The sequence below is a fragment of the Halichoeres trimaculatus genome, unplaced genomic scaffold, assembly GCF_033239565.1.
Source record: "Halichoeres trimaculatus isolate MK-OKI-2021-1 unplaced genomic scaffold, fHalTri1.1 fHalTri1_scaffold_12, whole genome shotgun sequence".
Lineage (NCBI taxonomy): Eukaryota > Metazoa > Chordata > Actinopteri > Labriformes > Labridae > Halichoeres > Halichoeres trimaculatus.
The window spans coordinates 36,142,571-36,163,807 of NW_027437190.1; the positions used below are offsets into that span (position 1 = coordinate 36,142,571).

At 40.8% G+C, this 21,237-nt stretch overlaps 1 protein-coding gene across 1 annotated transcript; it reads left to right on the plus strand.

The window, feature by feature from the left end:
- Positions 1-635: 635 nt before the first annotated feature.
- On the plus strand, positions 636-2,959 carry mcl1b (MCL1 apoptosis regulator, BCL2 family member b). The gene is made up of 3 exons (XM_074683463.1): positions 636-1,288; positions 1,839-2,089; positions 2,227-2,959. The coding sequence occupies exons 1-3, from the start codon at positions 802-804 to the stop codon at positions 2,341-2,343; spliced, it is 855 nt and encodes a 284-aa protein (XP_074539564.1). The 5' UTR covers positions 636-801; the 3' UTR covers positions 2,344-2,959.
- Positions 2,960-21,237: the final 18,278 nt, after the last annotated feature.

Genomic DNA, 21,237 nt, shown 5'->3' on the forward strand with positions numbered 1-21,237 from the left:
ATGCCAGAATAAAGGCCAATGCTGTTAGGCTTTGGTATAATTGACTTAAAATACAGTTTAATGGTGTAAAAAGGACACCATGTTGTAAAAATGGATAAATAACTCGATGAAATTACTTCTAAAAAATATTGGTCACTGTTTACATTCTCTTTGATTCATCTGTGAAATATGCTGTTGTTTATGTAGTTACTATGATCAATTGATGAGTTGTTAGGCGTGCTTCCGGTAGCCCCATACCGAACATACCGTTATTGATGTCATGGAAAAATACAAAAATAACCTGAGAATCAATCACTGTGGGAACCTCCGATTATATGTTTTAGCCTAAAAAGAATTAGCCCGGCTTCAACATTTATTTAAACTAATCTTATTTTCAACTGTATTTCGAAGATGGTTTGAAAATAAACAAACGCGAAAACGTAATCTTGTCTTTTGGTTTGTTGAAATAATAAATATATGTGGTTTGTCTTGTTACTTTTTGTTTGTTTGTTTGTTTTTTGTTTTTTTTTTAATTCTGTGAGTTGAAAATAAAAACAATAATCTAAAAAAATGTGGAAGGAAATTGAAAAGAGCTGTTTGGGGAAGTTACTGTTCGTACGTAAGGGTGACGCATGACGTACGTAATCACGCCCAGTTACAAATATATAGGGGACGCTGGTCGAACCTTCACTTCCGTTTCAACCGACCCTGTCATGGAGATTAGTCAAGAGCTAGGATAGGATTTTAATTGTACGGACTATCCTCTTTTAAATTTAATTCTAAGGTAACTAAAGAAGGAGAAACTTGAAATCAGAAGTCAAAATGAATATCATGCATACGAAGCGGGCCGCGTTCAACGTAACGACCGGAGTCATGAGCTACATTCTGCCACAAAATGGAGTCGTGGAGGGACCGATGCACTACGGCCCGGGAGCTTCCGCGCCTCAAGTCGCCATGGACTCTGCTCTGGACTCCCACAACGGGAACGTGGAGACCCCAAAGAGGCCCAGGGAGCTAGTAGTGGACTCTGTGAAAGGATTTTCAGCTACAAAGGGGATTCGGGAAGACAGCCAGGACATCGACGGCTCACTGCCGTGCACTCCCGACAATCAGACGGACAGTGAAACCGAGGTGTCCAGCTGCCCGTCGGCGTACGAGGCGTTTGAGATCGACACGAGGCAGCTCATTAGCCGGTTCCTCAGAGAGTACACGGGACTGTCAAAGCCGGGCTGGAAGGAGAGCAGTGCACTAACCACCATGAAGAGAGTGGTGGAGGACGTTTTGGCCAAGCACAGATACGCATACAATGGTATGTACTGAGGGTTATTGTATGTGTGGCATTCAGACTGTTAGCTGTTAGCAGTTAGCATTTTCAGCTACACTACAGACACCTTATATTTAACTGCTTTTGGACACATTTACATTGAGGAACTACACTTCATATGCTTTAATGTAATTTAAAATAGTCTCACTTTTTTTCCTTTGCCTTATATTGATCAGTATTGTTCATTTAAAGCTTCCTTTGATCATAGAAACAGATTATAATCAGGAGTTAATTGTGTTTTTTTTAATGTTTACTTCAGCAGACTGTGCTGCTGCATCCAAATACCATCCAAGAAATTAAAACTTGTACTTACAGTGGACACTGTTTGAGGAGCTGGTACAGGAAGTCATAGGAAAATGTGAACTTCAAATGATAAAAGTATTTTTTTTTTTATAAATTGTGCATACTTTGAATAAAGTTAACACCAAATAAATGCAGAAAGAGTGCACTGCTTTTATCCCTCTTTTCACTTCTATTTGCATGAAAATGCTCAAACAAGATGCCAAACTGAAGCCTGTAACCTTTCCCCATGCAGGTATGATCAACAAACTGTCGCTGGATGACAGAGGGCAGGACGCCACATTCGTCAGTGCAGTAGCAAAGAGCCTCTTTGCAGACGGGACGACCAACTGGGGCCGAATCGCCAGCCTGATGGCCTTCGGAGCAGCTGTGTCTCAGAGCCTGAAAGACAATGGACGGGGGGACTGTGTGGAGCTGGTGGCAGAGGGGATCTCTTCATATCTGCTGACTGACCAGAGAGACTGGCTGGTCAAAAACAACTCCTGGGTGAGTTATGACTAAGAGCTGAGAGACCGTCTGTAGGAAAAAAGGGTTGCATAACTGCCCTCATTGTGCAAGTGAGGCTACGTGTCAGGCGCAGTCTTTGCCCTGTGAGTCTAATCTTCCTCTGTCTGTGTTTCCAGGATGGCTTTGTGGACTTCTTTAGAGTAGCAGACCCTGAGTCCACGGTGAGGACGACGCTCATGGCCTTTGCTGGTTTTGCAGGGATCGGGGCGACACTGGCCCTGTTGATCAGGTGAACTTTTGGACTTTTAGAGACTGTTTTTTCATGAGCCCAGGACTTCCCTCAGAAAGGACTCTGAAACTGAACTGGCTGCGTTTCAGCTCTTCAACCTTGGACTGTCTCCTCTTCACACCCAGCCTCACAATAAGAGACTGCTCTGACAGCAGCCCAGCCATTAGGTTTATTTAATTCACAAAGAAATTTATTTTTTTAAGAAATGTAAATGCAAATTAAAAAGTCCACGGACAGACAGTTGACCAGATTTTTGGCTTGATTGCTTTTTCATCACAGTTCTCATGTGATGGTGTTTCTTTTGAGCCCACTCGTAGCACCTGGACCCCTCGTATGGACACGTCTGAACGACAGGAGGAGGGGTTGGTTGTGAAAATGTTGGATCGGCACAAAGCGAAGGATGCTACACACAGGACTGTTTGAGTTTTGAATGCTGGAAAGTTTGAGTCTGTTTGGGTTGAAATAAACCAGGACTGTGAGTTGAAAGGATGCAGCTTGTTTGCACCAAAGTTGACTTCATTTGGTAGAAGTCAGAGCATAACAACAGACAATGATAATTAGTTCACATCCAGTTGTAAGCTAGTTAAATTGTATAAAGTAATAAAAAAGAGTTTAAATCACGTTTTGACCTTTTAGTTTGAACTTTCTATGAGTGGCTGAAGCTTGTCGACGCACTCATCCTGGAGCTGTTACATGTCGAATGACCTCGTTTTAAACTAACGCCCCCGCACGTCGCAGCCTTTGATGTTAGCTCACGCCACGCCCCACACGTAGCTTTCGTTTCCTAGAAATGAGATGTGTCTGTGGTCACCGGCGTCGCTCAGCTGCATCTGCAGCTTTTCTGCGAGCTGCAGCAGAGCGGGCTGTTATCTGCAAAGAGCTGGTGCAGCAGAGCAAAATGCAGCGGCAGAAACCAGACTGTGAAACTGGGGTAAAGAAAAAAAGAGTTGACAACAGCCTCAGAGTTTCACAGCTCTGCTCTGTCTGCTCAAAGAGTCTGAGCTGCTTAGACCAGGAGTTTATGTCTTTATGGTTCAGGGCTGTAAACTGTTCAGGAGTCAGGAAGGTTCCTGTTCTGTGGGTTTAACATAAACGTAGAAATGTATCCACGTCCTCCTGGATGTGTCTGAGACAGCAGGATCCCTGAGCCGCTGAGTGGCTGCACCTTTGTTTGTTCAGATCCTCCCGTTGTCTCGGGTTACAGGACAAACACGGCGCTCATGGAGGCCTTAGGAGGAAATGGAGTAGCGCTGCTCTCCATGGTGACGCTCCACAGCAGACCTCCTCATGTCCTCTGCTGCTAATGATGTTAGCCTCCACAGGTTACCCAGCACGCTGAACATCACGCTGTGCTGCTGCTGCTGCTGCTGCTCTGAGGGGAATTGAAGCTGAGGCAATGCTCTCCAGCAGTTTGCACCATGCTCTGGTGGAGGGGGGTGGTGCAGAGAGCACTGTGGTGTCTTGGGGCTGAAAATGCAAAGTGTACGATTCTCTGAACGACTTTAAAACATGCATTATTGAAGTGACTGTGAATACATTACTGATGGAGTAAATCCTCTTCATCTGAGCTTTAATCACTGATTTAATGACCACCTTCAGGAGTCTGTGGTGTTTACATTTTTCTACCTTTTAACCTCTTTAAATCACAAGCTTTAAGTGATGAAATCTAAATCCACTCATGATTATATTTGCTAAAGAAAATAATGATCATCAGTACATTTCAGCAGTTCCCAGTGTGCAGATACACGTCTGTAGTTTCTGAGCAGGACACAGAAAAAGCCTCTGTTATAAACAAACAGTTACACATCACTCATCACCACCATACAGCTACTCCTGTTAGCCTCACAGTGACATGAACCGTGTGATGAAACATTAAAGCCAGGTGACCACACTCAAACAATTACACAACATGTACAATCACTAAACTGGAATCATCAGCAACATGTAATGAATGTGACTTAAACCCATGAGGAGCTGTGAGTAACAACGTTTCCATCTCTGACTGAGCTGCACAAACAGAAAGCTGACACAACACACTCCTGCAAACATTACATGACTATGGTTAAACAGATTTCTTATGTTGACCTTTTTAGTACCAGCTTTGACCCTTTTACCTTCAATAAGAGATTCCTAATCAGAAATACTTTATTGATCTGAGGAGAAATTGCTTTTAAGTTTCAGTGAATCCCTTCAAAAGTGTTAAAAACAAAAAGTACAAAAAAAAAAGAAAGAAGTACAGAATGGAAGAAATGGAAGCATGATGCACTGTGAAACTGAATATAAGTATTAAATATAAGTGTGAACATTTACTATGACTATGGTTTAAAAATAGACATAAATTAAAAAACAAAAACATTATTGCACAAATGTTGTCATCAAATACGTATACTGCACATTATTCTTAAAGCAGTGAGTCGAGAGTGATTATACTCCGAATGTAATCTTTAGAGATTTTGCTCCATGTCGTCATGACAACATCACCATCACCAGCTGCTGCAGGTCTGTGGCTGAACATCCATGATGAGAATCTCCTGCTCCTCCACGTCCCAGAGGAGCTCTGCTGGACTCAGACCTGGAGACTGTGGAGGCCAGAGGAGACCAGGGGACTCATCGTCAGGTTGAAGGGAGCAGTTTGAGCTGATCTGAGCTTTGTGACATGAACAGGTGGATCTAATACAGGGATGATTGAACCATGCCTCAGACTGGGAAGGGTTGGAGCACCATGAGCCAAGCGGCTGGTTTGACTCTTGGTATGGACCATTTCCTGGTTGTCTTTCCAACCCCTCCCCCTAAGTAAAATAAATAAATAAATAAATAAATGATGAAATAAATGTAATATTATAAAAAAAAAAATGATATTAATAAATGATAATAATAATAAAATAAAAAATGTTATAATATTAGTACTTATAATAGATAATAAAATAGAAATTGTACTAACAATAAGAATAAAAGGATAAATGATAAAATTAAAATGTAATATAAAAAATAATAATAATAAAAAATGTAATAATAGTAATTATAATAAAAAAATGATAAAATAAACATGTAATAATAATAAGAATTAGATAATAAAATAAAAGAAACACAATAAATAAAATAAAAATGTAATAAAAACAATAAGAATTAGATAATAAAATAAAAATGTAATAATAATAAAAATAAGAATTAGATAATAAAATAGAAACCTTATAATAAATAAATAAAATGAAGTAATAATAGACAAAATAACAAAAAACAAGAGTTAGATGATAAATAAAAATGTTATAACAAAAATAAAGTGAAAGTGTAATAATAATAGTGATGATAAATAGACAATTGAATAAAATATGCAATAATAACAATAATAAAAATAATGAATCAATAATAAATTAAAAATGGAATAATAACAGTAATATCTTTAAAAACTTGTCCGTTCCACCTGGTGATTGTGTTACCAGGCAGATCTCTACTTCATAAAACTGATGTACTGTAATAAACTTAGGAAAAAAAATTTTGCCAAATCTCCTTCCTTGCCAATACCAAACAGCTTATTCTGCTGTTTCTGTCAGTTACTCTTGTTTTCAGCCTCTGGTACTCCAGATACAGACAATATCGATGCTAATATGTCTTATTTCCTGTATTCATCCAACACACACCAAACCAGAGCCGATGGCAGAAGCAGCTGTTTGGCACTAACGGAGAAGATTCAGTAAATTTTTCATGGGTTCATAAAAAACAGAAATAAACGGACTTTACAACAATATCAGATTTATTTCTATGAGGCGTTATCATCATCTACCAAACACTAGTTTCTCTACTTTCTGTGCCACAATCATTTCTCCAGAAGTTTCTTCTGCAGAAGGCAAACGAGAGGCTGCAGGAAGCAACAACTAGAACTTTCCAGATTTCTGCAGAGAGCTGCAGCTCTATCACCTTCCAGATTTCATCCAGATAACTCCTGATGTTGGCCGTAAAGTGCCAGAAACAGACACAAAGGGCATCACGCTGCAGTTTAGCATTTAAAAAACACAGACAGGAGGAAGGTGTGAGAAAGATGGAGGTTTAATTACTTTAACACATCACACCCTGCAGAAAACTCACTGTTTTTACAGTGACACAGAAAATACTGGAGAAGACATTAAAACATGTCAAACAAACAGAAAAACAATATTCTTCCTCCAAACTACAGAACAACAAACATAAACGTTCAGTTCCTTTGGATTTGCTTAAACAAACGTGTCAAAGAAGTCAAAGTCAATCCTCTGCAGGGACGTGGAGCACAAACCCTCAGGCAGGTGATCACATTCCCATCATGGGATGGTCTGAAGGAGCGGTTAAAGTGATTGTTTGGGCGCATAGTTCACATTCAGACATTCAGATACAGCGGGGAGGACTGATTATATAAAACTACGGCCCAGCCCTGCAGGAGCCGAACCAAAACACAACCCAGGACCAGTTTGTGCTGACAGACGAGGAGTTTGTGTGCAGCACAGCCTCAGTAAGTGGACTTCAGGAGGAGTAAGGAGAGAAACTCAGACCAACAGGACGTCTCTCTGTGCACACAGCTGTTAAAGTCCCTGAAATCAAAGGGTTCAGCTCATTTCAGAGGCGTATGAAGTGGATTTCACCAGGTTTCACTGCTCAGAGCCTCTCCCTCAGAACCAGCCTGTTGCTCTAAACTTTGCATTTCGGTAACTGGAGCTTTGAGGCAGGCCTTTCCACCCAGCCAGCGCATTGGCTGCAGGCCTCTGCACTTCCTCGTAGCAACAGCCCGCCCCCCCGTTCAGAAAAAGCAACAGTTTCTGGGAAGTCAGCTGACGCACGGTTATCTTTAACAGAAGTACTCATCTGCTGTTAGCAGTTACAGCTGCAAATACTCAGAATCCTGACCCTGAGATGCAGAGATAGGCCTCGGCTGGGCCGTGAAGACACACCGTGCTCAATCAGGAGATGATTAGTCAGATTAATACGCTGAAAAAGAAACTTAAAACTTTAGAGAAGTCTCTGCAGCAGCTTCATGAAGAGTCCTGATCCCCAGGATCAAGTTTAACACATTAAAAACAAACTTTCTGAAACATGAGTCCTGAGGCTCCTGATCTGATTTTACTGAATCCTCCATCAGTGTCTCAAAGTTAGCATGAAATACTGTTTTTTAAAGAGTTGATGATTGTGGTGCTCCTGCACTACATTTCCCAGAGATCATCAGTCACTAAATGTAGTTCAAACCTCACACATGAGTTCTTCAGTCCATGTTTTCATCCTGTCATGAGATGCATTCATAAACCTGATCCCAGCACTGACTCTGCACACGTCTGTTGGTCTGTCAGAGGACAGGAGCAGGACTCACTGATGCAAAATATCTACATTTGCATCAGCGAGTCCTGACTTTGAAAAAAGACTGTGGATACTTTAACACACAGCTTCCTCTGTTTGCTTTCCCTGGAACAGATCAAAGTTGGTATTTATACACACGTCTGAACATTAGCATATTCAAACCTGAGACCATATCAACAAAACATGAACACATGAAGAGATAACAGAGTTTCCACACCTCAGTTTAGAAACACCATAGTTTATTGTATGCTTTCCCTGACCACAGGAGTGTACAACGGGGGGGGGGGTCATGGCACAATTGGTGAAAAACTGTGCTGACGTGCTCTCTCGGGATCCTAATACATGCCAAAGTGTCTTCCTGTGTGCTAAAACACACTAACCTGCCTGTTTTGGAGCCAAAATGTGCATTCGAGTGCCCCCCATGGATCTAAAATGTGGGCTTCATGGTTGGCAGAGCACACTCTAAGCTGGCTGTTTTGGAGCTAAAACGTATGCCTTAGTGTCGTCTGGGAGCCAAAATGTGCCATAGTCCTCCCTTTAGAGCCAAAATACATAAAAAAGTTCCCGTTTGGAGCCGAATGCAGACTGAAGAGCCCTCTGTGAGCCAAAGAGCGTGCTAAGGTGCTCTTTCGGGAGCCATTGGGCACTAAAGTGCTCTCTGGATCCTAAACATGAGACAAAGTGCCTCCTTTGGTGCCAAAACGTACACCTTAGTGCCCCATGGACCTAAAACGTGAGCTAAAGTGTCTTCTTGGTTGGCAGAGCACACTGAACGGCCCTCTTGTCTGATTAAATCATGATGCTCATCTGTAAAGTGCCTCTACGGTGGTGAGAACAGACTCATGAACCTTTCTTTTTTCCTTGTAGCCCCTACCTTTGAAAAAGTCTCTGCACGTCACTTCCTCAGACATTCATCTGATCTGTTTTAAAGTTACAAACATGTTTTGGGGGATTTCCTAAAGCAACTTGTAACTGAATTTAGCCTAAGAAGCTGGGACGTGTGTTGAAACGATGCTGCTTGATGGTTGAAAAAACTTGGCAGACTGTCTCTGCCAACGTCAAACAGCTTGTGCTGCTGCTGCTGTGAGCTCATTTCCCCCCACGGGCGCTGACCCCAGGTGATGGCCTGATAGGTGTCAGTGTTGTTTCCTCTCTGCAGTGAAGTGGCCTGAACCTGGTTTCTTGGCTCAGATGTGACCCGTATCTGCTCCGTGTCTGACAGGGTGAACAGCACAGGTCTCTCTGACACTGTGGAGTCAGTCCACTTTCAGATACGGCTCTGAACCGGACACGTGTTGGAGGTTTGTGAAGGTCTGAACAGCCTTTAACCTGCTGTGTGCTCGTCTCTTCTGCACGCTCCTCTCACTTCGTAAAGTAATTTTTGACTGTGCTCGCTCAGGTTATTCCTTCTCTCTGTGCAGTGTTTACAGTCCAGAGTCACCGTGTGCAGAGAAACAGTTTGAGGTTAAAAATAGTCTGAGCTCAGAGGTCAAAGGACTCATCAGCACCTCGGTCTGGACTCTGGTCTTTCAGGTGTTGGTGGTGTGGATGGTTATCAGGGGTCAGATTTAATCCAGGGGATGATGTGTCCTGTTCCAGCATGGTCTGAGTCAGCTCTGCTCTGAACTGGGGTCTGAACTGGAGTCTGAACTGGAGTCTGAACTGGAGTCTGAACTGGGGTCTGAACTGGAGTCTGAACTGGGGTCTGAACTGGAGTCTGAACTGGGGTCTGAACTGGAGTCTGAACTGGAGTCTGGCTGGTGAGTGGTGCAGCATTCAGATATGGCTTATCCTTGGCAGCGTGCTATCGTTTCTGTGCAGCAGCGGTCTGAGGCTGATGACCTTAGCAGACTTTGTCTGGCATCAAACACGTCAATAAACGTGACGTTCAGACTTTGGCTGATTGGGTTAAACGTGTAGATGTGCTGATTTATGAAATGACGGATCAGAGACTTCAGAGCTTCAGACGTCCAGCGTGGGCTGCTCCGTGTCCAGATCCTCTGACCTTATTTGGATGTGAAAGTGGAGCAGAGCTGCAGCGTGTTTTTCCTGCTCCCAGGGAAACCACATGGTGCTGATAAGACCAGCCCTGGATCCAGACCAGCTCACTTTACTGCACCAGAAAAAGTTAAACTAGTCTTCAAACTTTCACTGAGCACGCTCAGTGTCTCAGAGAGTTCTGCTGAACCAGATGTTTCTGCTACACACACAGTTGCCCCCTGCTGGCCGGTGGAAAACACGCTGTAGATGAAATAAATCTAAGACATTTGACGACACAGCAGAGACAGACAGGGACACGAGACGAGGGGGGTCAGGGGGGGACATGAACCAGATGATGTGGAGTCCAGGAACCAACAACATTTAACCACGTGTTCATTTTGCTCCTACTTAATCTCGTTACAACTTCATCATCATTTAATTAAAAATGTTACTTAATTTTTTTGACGTAACAACTTAATCTGGTAACATTAAGACTTTAATCTTTGATCGTGACAACTTTATTCTGGTGACATCACCACCATGATCATTTCATATTACAGATTTTACCCTTGGAATGTTACGACTTTACTTTCTTAAATTACAAAATATAACATCTTTACCTCTGAAGTATTAAAACTGAATTTCTCATGTTGTTGCTTTTATTTTTATTTCGTCCTTCATCTCCCGACTTTAAGACTGGATTCTTTTGGAGGAAAAAAATCAATGTTTCACAATATCCAGAGTTTTTTTAATTATTTTTATATTTTATATTCATATTTTATTTATTTTTATTTATTTTTATATTCAGATTTTATTTATTTTTAATTATTTTATATTAATATTTTTTATCAATTTATTTTATGTTAATATTTTATTTAGTTATATTTATTTCATATTAGTATTTTATTTAGTTTTATTTATTTTACATTGATATTTTATTTAGTTTAATTTATTTTATATTAATATTTTTATTCATTTTTGTTAATATTTTATTACTTTTATATTCATGTTTTATTTATTTTGATTTATTTTATACTTATATATTATTTATTTTAATTTATTTTTTGTTTGTTAAAATAAACCTTTCCTTTTTTTTTTTCAATTTAAATCACTCAATTTAAATTAACCTGGGTTGGAAAGAGTTTGAATGTCAGATCCACTGATTTTTTTTAATTTTGGGGGAAAATGGTTCAGTTTGTAGACATCATCATCATCATCATCATTAAACTTTTTCACAGTCTGGAGTTAAAAAAGAAAAACTCAAAATTACAGAAATCAGAAACATTAATTAAATCTCAAGTTAAATTGAATCAGCTCCCAAAAAACTGCGAGCAGCCCGAGTATTCTTGTAACATCACAACTTTATACTCATCAGTTTATGGCTTCACTCCTAAATTTAAGACTTAAATTTTGTAAAATTATAACATTAATACTGTAAGGTTACAACTGATCTTCAAACATTAAGACTTTCTTTCGTAAACTTAGGACTTTATCTTTGTAAAATTTTAACTTTAACCTTCTAACGCTGTGACTTCGATCCTGTGTCATCTCAACTTTATTCTTGTAACTCTGGGTCTATAATCTGGAGACGTTACCACCTTTAACTCGTTATGTTACTGCTCTATTCTGGTTACATCACTTTGTACATTTCCACCTTAACACTCCTCCATAGTTCACTAATATTTAAACATGTATTCATATTAATGTCAAAAAAAGTTTTTCCAGTGTTGAAAATGCCAAATGTTTACACTGAGGTTAAAACTGTCTCTTCATCATCGCTGTGGGAACATGTTGGATTTTTCCTCCTTCTCTCAGAGTTTCCTGTCAGAGTTTTTCACATGAGCAGACTGAACTGGTAACTGTTTCCTTTGTGATCTTATCAAAGTCTTTTTTTAGGTTTGAACATGATTCTCTTTTCCATTATTCTCCTCTGTCAAACTGCTCCTGCTGCCGTCAGACGTGCGTCCTCTCCCTCCCTGAGCTGATGTTGTCGCCGCCTGCGCTCTCAGAACGCCGTGTTCCCTCAGCAGGTTGTTGACCCTCCGTCAGGTCATTGGAGCGGTGCCGTGTTTTGTTTCAGGAGGAAGGAGCAGTTTGGTGAGAGCAGGCGCTCCTTCAGGGAGAGGAGAGGTGTTTCTCTCTGGATCCTCAGCTCGTCACAGACGGGAAGGAAGTCGGAGGACGTGTGCTAAGAATAAACGTTCACATGGTGCGGCTAAAACTGGCACAGGCTCAGACTTTTGTTTTTTTTTTTCAGCTCCATCAAGACTGAACATGTTTGTCTTCTTCATCTCTGTTGGTCCTTCCTCCTCTTTTCACAGAGCGACCAGAAGAAAGACTCAAACAGAAAGTCTTCAGCTGCTTTGAATTTGTTTTGCATGGACTGAAAAGTTCACTGTAAATCCAGACAAACAATAAATGTATTCATTCACAGCTCAGAGGATGAAACAGGCCTGTTTGCTCTGACTCCAGCTGATGGAGGGTTTTCTATTGGAGAACACCTGCTTCACTTTGTGATCCTGTTTTAACCTGATGGTGTAAACACAGAGTTACAAAGAGCCTGATGCAAACAGTAGGGAAACTGACGTGGGTCAAAAAGTCCAAAGTGACCCAACAAACCCAGTCAGAGTTCAACCAGTGATCTGTCTTTCTTCACTGTGGTTAGTTGGTAGTTACTGTAGGGTTGGATCTGCTTTTCTCCTGATTTGATTCTTTTACGATTGTTTTCGATGCTGATTTAATTTAAAGAACAATGCTTTGATATTTCTGGGGTTTTTTTAAGTTTGCTTTTTAAAACCAGACCATGTAAAAAAGTTAAATGATGATGATGATGATGATGATGATGATGATGATGAAGAAGATGCCTACAGACTACATCAGGGGCTAAATTTTCCCCCCAAATAAAAAGGGATCTGACATCCCAGTTTTCTTTTTCCAGCCCAGCTTATAAACAAAGTCTGAAATAAGGATTAATAAATAAATAAATAAATAAAATAAAATAATAATTTAAAAAAAATATATATAAAAAAACAAACAAAAAAACACAATAAATAGAAAAAAATGAACAAAAATCCCAGTTTTAAAAAGTTAAAGAAACAGTCCTAAAACTTGGATTCATCAGATTTTTCTCCCAGCCTTAGTAACTGTATGGACTGATTAACTCAGATATCTATACGCGTTCAAACCAGACGTACTGTCTGTAAATAAACATACTAAGATCTGTGTTACCATCCTGTTCATACGGCCCCACTCACCTCTTTGCTGACTAGACTCTGTTTTTCTGTGGAGGTGGATGTTACCCAAGGTCTGAAGACAAGGTTAAGAGGCGGGGCTTAAGTCTCCTCAGTTGCAGCTACACTGTGTCCACGGTGACGGGAATGAACGGCACGAATTGTGAAAAACTTGGAGGCATCATATTCAGTCTCTGCAGCTCTTCTCCTCCAAACGATGTCTCTGTGATCGTCTTTGTGATTTTTACGTCTTCTGTTGTAAAGAACCAGGCACTGGTTCAAGCGAGTGAAAGTATGGAAAAAAAATTAACCTTGGTCTGAAAAAAAAAGCTGCAAATTTGCTAAGCTAAAGAACAATGCTAGTGTGAAAGCTTGCATTAAAAAACTATAGGTTTGTAAAAAATAATTAACGTGCAAAATTTTCATGCAAAAAATACGCGTCTCATGTGCAAAGGGTTTTATACGAACAAAACTCACAAGTTTAATAACTTCAATATCAGAGAAAAAGAATCTGTTAAAGCCAAATCCAGTCCATCGAACCAGGCTGTTTGATTTAGCTCTTTTGAATGTGTGTGTGTGTGGTTTCTGGTGTTTCTGCAGCCAGCCTCTAGTGGACACTTAAGGAACTGCAGGCTCTAACACTTCTGCATCAGGAAGTTGCTGCTTGTTAGCTGCTGATTTCAGAGAATGGGTCTGTGTTTGGATCAGCTCTTTGTGTTGCATCGTTGTATATCTAGATTTTCTTATTTTCTTTATATGCAAAGGGTTAACGATTAAAAAGGATTCATTAATAGCTGCATGATATTTCGAACAAGTTTAAGCAGCCACAGAAATCTGGCTCCACCCTCACTGCTTAACCAGCCTCTCAGCGCCACCTGCAGGATGACTTTAACATGTCCTCACCCCCATAGATACATAACGCTGGTCTGACTGGGACCCTCGGGGCTGTTTGGGTTACGATGCCCTTACAGTTAGCATCTCAGCCCTGAGGAGGAGTGACGGCTCTTATAACATAACATGACTCTGTAGTGGAAGTCACCGCATCAGCTCAAAATCACTAGAAAACTATTCAGTTTCATCATTTTTAAGTTTTCTTCGCTTTATTTTAATTTAAATATAGACTTGAAATGATTTGCAGATGATTAAAAATCTGTTTCATCATCATTTTACCGACTTTTTGAGCTAACGTCAGTGGATGATGTGGATTTAACGTAGACTCTCACTAAAAGAATCAACCTCTCTGACCCTCTCCCTCTCACAGTGTGTTTGCTTTGTTTCAAACTGTGGTTCAGGTCGATTAATCACCTAACCACATGTTTGACAGTCACTGGCTGATTGCAGGGTTACTGAGCAGCCTCAGTCAGTTCCTCCTGAAACCCGCTTTGATCCAGATCCTGGATCCAGGAAAGACAAAGGAAGGTATGTGCCACTTTTCAACCTCCACGGGACTCTCTGTTCCTTTTTGTTGTCAGTCGTCAGGGCGATATGAAACCATGAAACTGGGTGACAAACATGAGAAGTAGGTCACCCACTTCCTTAAAGTGTTTTAACCCGTGTGAACCTCAGCCCCGGCTGCGGCCCCCCCTGGTGCTGTTTGCTGAAGCTAACTGGGCTGAAAGGCGTCGTCTTCCATTAACTCCTGGTGTTTCAGGGTCACTCTGAGACAGGCCTGGACTTGTTTGACCCAGGTGCTCCCAGGTGTGCTGTTGTTGTGTCTGGTTGAGCCATGAGGAGGGTGGAGGGTCAGATGGTCAGTGTCGTTACGGCGTGTGGACCCCCCCCCCTGCACCTTTTGTTTGGCGAGCTGGTGTTTGCAGAGCGCTGATGGCCGTTTGTTGACGTCTGTAGCTCCAGCATTCCTCTGAACAATCAGAGGAGCTGAGGGTTCAACGCCGGCTGAGAGCAGCTCCCCGGGGGGTGTTATGGTCAGAGCATCAACAACAGAGCAGCTGATCGCCGCACGGCCTCGTGGTCGTTTGGAGAAGCTCAGCATGTGGCTTCCCGTACTTCATATGACTGAGAATCATTCCTACGGCAAACATGAGGTCATGCTCTTTGAATCACATGTTTGGGCGATGTGAAGAGATGACTGTGTGGAAATCCGTGTGGATGACTGGAGGAGAAGTTCACCATGACTTCATCCTCAGCAGGATAATTACACCCCCTCTCCCCCCAACGAGCAGCCTGGATCAGCGCTAAGTCAGCAGAAATCAACGCAAAGCTTCAGAAAATGAGTCAGGAGGAGTCTCCCAGGGCTCAGGATCAAACCTCACCATCAAGAAAAACCACAGAGTTTTAGGTGGTCAGGAAAAAGTGTTGGTGGAGGAATAAACACGATGACTCGTACCTGAATGATGTCTGTTATTTGGGCGCCGCTCTGCTCAGCGTGTCCTGGACGCTCACAGCAAACAGCGAAACGACAGATTTACAGAAAACATCCCTCAGGCTGCAGAAAGATTACGCAATCAGGACGTCTGGAGGAAAAAAATTGCAACACAACACAAGACCAGTAGAGGGCAGTAAGGCAACGATGGGGGCCATTCATTTAGAATGGCAGCGCTACACTTAGCCTGTTAGCATGGAGCAGATGTAGCTTGTGCTGGTTTTGATGGTGTTTTATGTCACTGCACTGTAGGGCTGCCACAAATAAGTCGATTAATTAATTAATCTATCAATTATTTTTCTGATTAATCTATTTTTTCAATTAGTCGATTAATCTATCAGTTATTTTTCTGATTAATCTATAGAATATTTTTTCAATTAGTCGATTAATCTATCAGTTTTTTTTTTCGATTAGTGGATTAATCTATACATTTTTTTTGATAAATCTATAGATTATTTTTTTAATCCGTTGATTAATCTATCAATTTTTTTCCGATTAATCTATAGATTATTTTTTGGATTATCCTTTAGATTATTTTTTCAATTTGTCGATTAATCTATTGATTTTTTTTTCAGATTAGTCAATTAATTGCGATTATTTTTTCAATTAATCTATCGATTTTTTTTTTTCGATTAATCTATCGATTTTTTTTTTTTTTTTTTTGATTGATCAATACATTAGTTTTTCAATTAGTCGATTAATCTATTGATTACTTTTTGGTTTATTCGACTGATCTATCGATTGTTTTTTTCGATCAGTGGATTGATCACGATTATTTTGTGTTTCAACCTAATTTGGCCTCCAGTTTATATCAGTGTCTGAAGAGCGCACACTTTAAAATCCAGCCTGTTTAACTCCCCCCACGGTGATCTATGCAGATGTCATAGCTCCTTTCTTTAACTGCAAATCATTAAACTGAAGACTCAGCAAATTATATTTTGAAAAAAAAATAGACTTAAACCAGTGTTTTACTAACAAAAATCAGTTATTGTGACCAACAGATGAATGTGTAACATAAACCCATCAGTTATTGTTGGTCGATTAAAATACAAAGTGCTAAATAACTGAATATAAACAAAAAGATGACCTAGTATTAATCCTTAAGACCACATCTTGAACAGTGAAGTCAGTGTACAAAAAGAATTAATCCAGACATTTTAGATAAAGTTTGTTCACAGTATTTCCAGTGAGAACTATTTCCATATAAGTCTGATAGGTATTTGTATGTTGGGTTCTCTCCCCTGATTGGTCAGCCCTGTGTCATGTGATCAGGTAACAGGGAAATGAAGATGTTGTTCAGCGATGGGCAGAGCGCTTATTAGTGACATTGTTCTTGTTTTCTAATGTTTATTTGTTTATTGGGGCTTTGCTCTGATCCCGCCTGACTCTCTCTGAGCTCTCCATGACAACGCCTTTAGTTTTGTTTCTCTACGTGCTATTTCCACCCCTCCTCCTCCCGCTGAGTGTTAGCGGTGCAGTGTGAGCATGAATGAGCTCCATTGAATAAAACTTTTCTAAAGTTAGGGGAGTTTTGACTCTAATTTGTGACTCAGATCCTGAAAAACTGACAGAGAGTGGAGGAGACTCTCTAAATCAGTGTTTCTCAACCCTGGTCCTGGGGACCCCCTGCCCTGCATGTATTTTATGTTCCTGACTCCAACACACCTGATCCAAATGATCAGCTCGTCATCAAGCTCTGCTCCAGCCTGATAACGAGCCATTCATTTCAATCAGGTGTGCTGGAGTGAGGTAACATCTAAAACATCCAGGACCAGGGTTGAGAAACACTGCTCTACATCACGTTATCAGAGGCTAAACTCCGGGAGCTGTCAGGCTGTCCAAGCCGGAGATGCAGAGCCTCCGTCAGCGCACAGTGCTCTCTGGGAGTGGAGGTTTCTCCTCATCAGTATTCCTCGCGTATGAACTTAGTGATCTTTACCCATAAAAGTCTCCAATAACACAGCTCCTCATGCTGTGAGCTGAAGTAACTCATGATCATTTGCTGCCTGGTAGTTCGTTTCACCGTATGACAACAACAATAACAATGATAATACAACATGTCGACTATTAAAATTTTCATCAATAAATTTTTATAGTGGACTGATCGTGGCAGCCCTACTGCAGGTGGATTTATCAACATTTTAAAGGAGATAGGTGTTGGTGGTAAAGCCGTCACTGAAACAATGAACCACCCCGCCTCTGAAACATGAAGACGGCAGAGACCGACCTGAGTTTAAGCTCAAAGGGACCAAATTCAGACCCAGTTTCTGCTGCCAAAAAGAACCTAGTTCCTCAAACAGTCCCTGGTTCTTTGGTAAAGTTCCTGCAGTCTGAAGTTTGTTAAATGGAGTAATAACATGGCTGAAAATGAGTCGTCTGACGTCAGAGTGAGGTTTGATGTTTTAGCTCAGTTCGTGGAGCAGGCGTCCCCTCTCAGCCAAGCCAACAAAGACTAAACAAACGTTCCCTCAGAGTTAGAGAGTTAATACGTTGGTTCAAAGTGGAATCATGTTCCCAGTAACCAGGAACCAAGACCAGTTTAACAGCTGCTGATGATGAAGTGGACTCAGTAGATTGAATTTCATTATCTAGCGACAAAGAAAAAGTCTTGGATCCAAAGTTTGCTCAACATCTAAGAGACTGGGCTTGATGGTCCAATAATGCTTCCTCATTGGGTTGAAATGAAGTTTTTGAGTGTGTATGATGACTTTAGATGCCTCCATGTCTTCTTCTCCATCTGCTCAGAGCCGAGCGATGCCCTCAGAGTTCATATGAGGAAACTGAAGAAGGACTCTGTGATCGACTGAACTCCTCGTAGCAAAGCTGCTCCAGCCTCTTTTCTTTCCACTTAAAGTTTCTTTCCAAACTTTTCCTCAAAGACTTCTCCACAAAGAGCTGCGCTGGCTCTGAACCAGCTGTTTGTTTTACGGGCTCGGTCCATGAGGAGAGGGTGTGAGCCTGAAGGAGTTCAAGGGGAGTTTTCCTCCATCCTCGGGTTGGAGGAGCGCTGAAACGTGGCGTAGCCGTGTCACCGTTCAGGTTATCTGTGAGGCTAACGTAGGAAACATGAGGCCCGTGTTTTCAGAGCCGTCAGCAGAAAGCAGGAGGTGAAACGTCGAGAGGAGGCAGAGCAGACAGGCTCCTCTAGACCTGAGCGGGGAAAACCCAACACATCTCAATCTGCATTTCCTCTGCCCACGCAGACGGCACCAGAAGAGCATCTAGGTCAGGTTTCGACCAGAGGGTTTGTTTGTGTTGTTTTTCAAACTCTGGACATCACAGCCAATCAGCAGCCTCCTCCATCACGGCTCTGTTTGCTCTGTTTAAGGGTTAAACCTCAGTCTCAGAGCTTCGTTAATGTTTCTCCTCCTGATTCACACAAACCAGAGTTCAAAAGTCTCCACTCCTGTCCGTCACGCTCACGTTAACTAGTCCACGCCGCTCTCAAAGCGTCTCAACGGTCAGGTCGTGGGTGACGTTGAGGGGAGTGTGTGGTTGGATCACATGGTCAGCCGCCACTGACACCAAAACACTTCCTGTTTTCAGCTGGTGTTCATTGAAAAGAGAGGAGTGTTACCATCAGCGTTTGTTAAAATCAGACAGGAAGTGGATCATCGCAGACTTCAAAGCTCAATATAATGATCGAAAGAGGAAAAAATGAAAAATAGATCCCCAAAAACACCTGCAACTCATCCCCCAGCACCAGGGTTGGGTTTAGTCCTGGGGGGTAAATTTAACCCTTTGTGAGACGAGGCTGCAGGCTTCCTGTCCCTGATTGGTGCAGCAGCCTCAGTGTTTTTATTTCTCCTCCCTCCGTCCACGAGAAGATGACCCCAGCTGTGATGGACTTGGTTTAGGCCTACGGGAATCAGGGACAAGAAAAAAACTGTTCCCAGGTCTACTTCCCATGGAGGTGCATCAAAAAGAGACAAAAAAGTCCTGGTCCTCAAGTCTTACACCCGCACCACAACGGGCCGAGGCCGTTTAATCAGTCCAGCTCTGCTGGTCAATGAGAGAACACTGGAAAAAACACCTGGAAAAAACACCTGGAAAAAACACCTGGAAAAAACACCTGGATGGTACGACAGGGTCACAGATCATTTCCTTGAAAAGGAAAACAAATAAAACAAACAAATTTATGATGAAGGCCGGAAAAAAATGAGCTTCCCCTCCTCGACTGACCAGCAGCTGCCTCTGGTTTATGTTAATGGACAGTGGAAAAATGTAACGGTGACTATGGAGTAGTGAGAGTGCCAGATTACAAAAATAAATCTATAAAAGAATAAATGAGTAAATAAATAAATTATATAAGAATCTGTAAAATAATAAATAAATAATAAATAAATTGTATAAGAATCCACAAAAGAAAAGGCTTTTATAAACAGAAATATAAAGAAAAATAAAAAAAAAAATAATTAGAAAAGTGCTTGACAAATAAATAAATTATATAAGATTCTGTGAAATAATAAATAAAAAATAAATACATTTTACAAGAATCCACAAAAGAAAAGGTTAATAAAAATAGAAATATAAAGAAAAATCAAAAAAATAATTAGAAAAAAGTGCTTAATAAATACATAAATAAGTGAATAAATAAATAAATAAATAAATAAATAATAAAGAATTTATATAAGAATCTGTGAAATAATAAATAAATAATAAATAAATTGTATAAGAAATCACAAAAGAAAAGGCTTTAAAAACAGAAATATAAAGAAAAATCAAAAAATAATTAGAAAAGTGCTTAATAAATACATAAATAAGTGAATAAATAAATAAAGAATCTATATGAAGTGATATTAATCAAAGAATAAAGCCTTAAAATAAAAGGCTAATAAAAGTATAAATATAAAGACAAATAAATAAAAGTATTCAAATCACATTATAATGTCACTTTAAAAGCAAAGGAAATATATGCAGAAAAATATGCGCATCTTTTTTTAAATTCTTTTATAGATTCTTATATAATTTATTTATTAATTCATTTATTTATTTTCTTCCTTTGTTGATTTATTTTTGTAATTTGGCACTCTTACTACTCCATAGGTGACAGCCCTCTTTAACCTATTGGATTAAAATAATCATGCTTTCAGAAAAGAGTCTGCTGCACTTTGGGGAGTAAGAGTAGATCAGATTTGGGACATCATCTCAAAATGTGGGACGTGGGAAAAGTGATTAAAGAGGGACACCTGGTCCCCTTAGCCGCCGACCAAGAAGGACACACAAACAGGATCAGGCTTTACTGATCCAAACCGTACCAAACTGGACTGATCCGTACCGGACCACTTGGTGGAAACAGGCCTTTGGATAGTGGTGACCCTCTGCTGTGGGAGTACACCAACAGACCAATCCAGAAACAGATGAACACCATCCTCTGATCAGCTGATCTGTAGAAACAGAGGCTGACGCCGTCACATCCTGGTCTCGTCTCCTCGGGGTCTTCAACAAAGAAATGTGGAAAACAGATCAAACATTTTCTGTCTGTGTGGTTTTATATCAAATCTAACCTCTGCGTCAGTTTGTGTTTTACAATAACTGATGGAATATCAGTCTCAGATCTGGACCTGTCCTTTAACTGTCTGTAGAAAGCGTGATAGTCTCTGGTCTCATGTTTCAGCCCTGAAACCACTTCCTCAGCCCCCCGTCCTCTGAGTGGTTTAACCAGGCTAACGGTTTTTGGTCTGTTGGGGGTCTGGTTTCGTCATCTGTTCCTGAAAGTGATCTTTGTGTGAAGCAGGAGGTGGATTAGTAATCCAGATTGATTCACTGTGAACAATGATTAATCAGGTGTTTTCACAGCCTGTTGTTCCTGCTGAACTGAAACCAAAAACAAGGCTCCAAGGTTCAACGGACAGAGCGTGATCTCTAACTGGTCTGATCTCTAACTGGTCTGATCTCTAACTGGTCTGATCTCTAACTGGTCTAGTCTCTAACTGGTCTAGTCTCTGGGGACGGCCCTGGGAATCCCTCTCCACGGTTCGATCAGAGA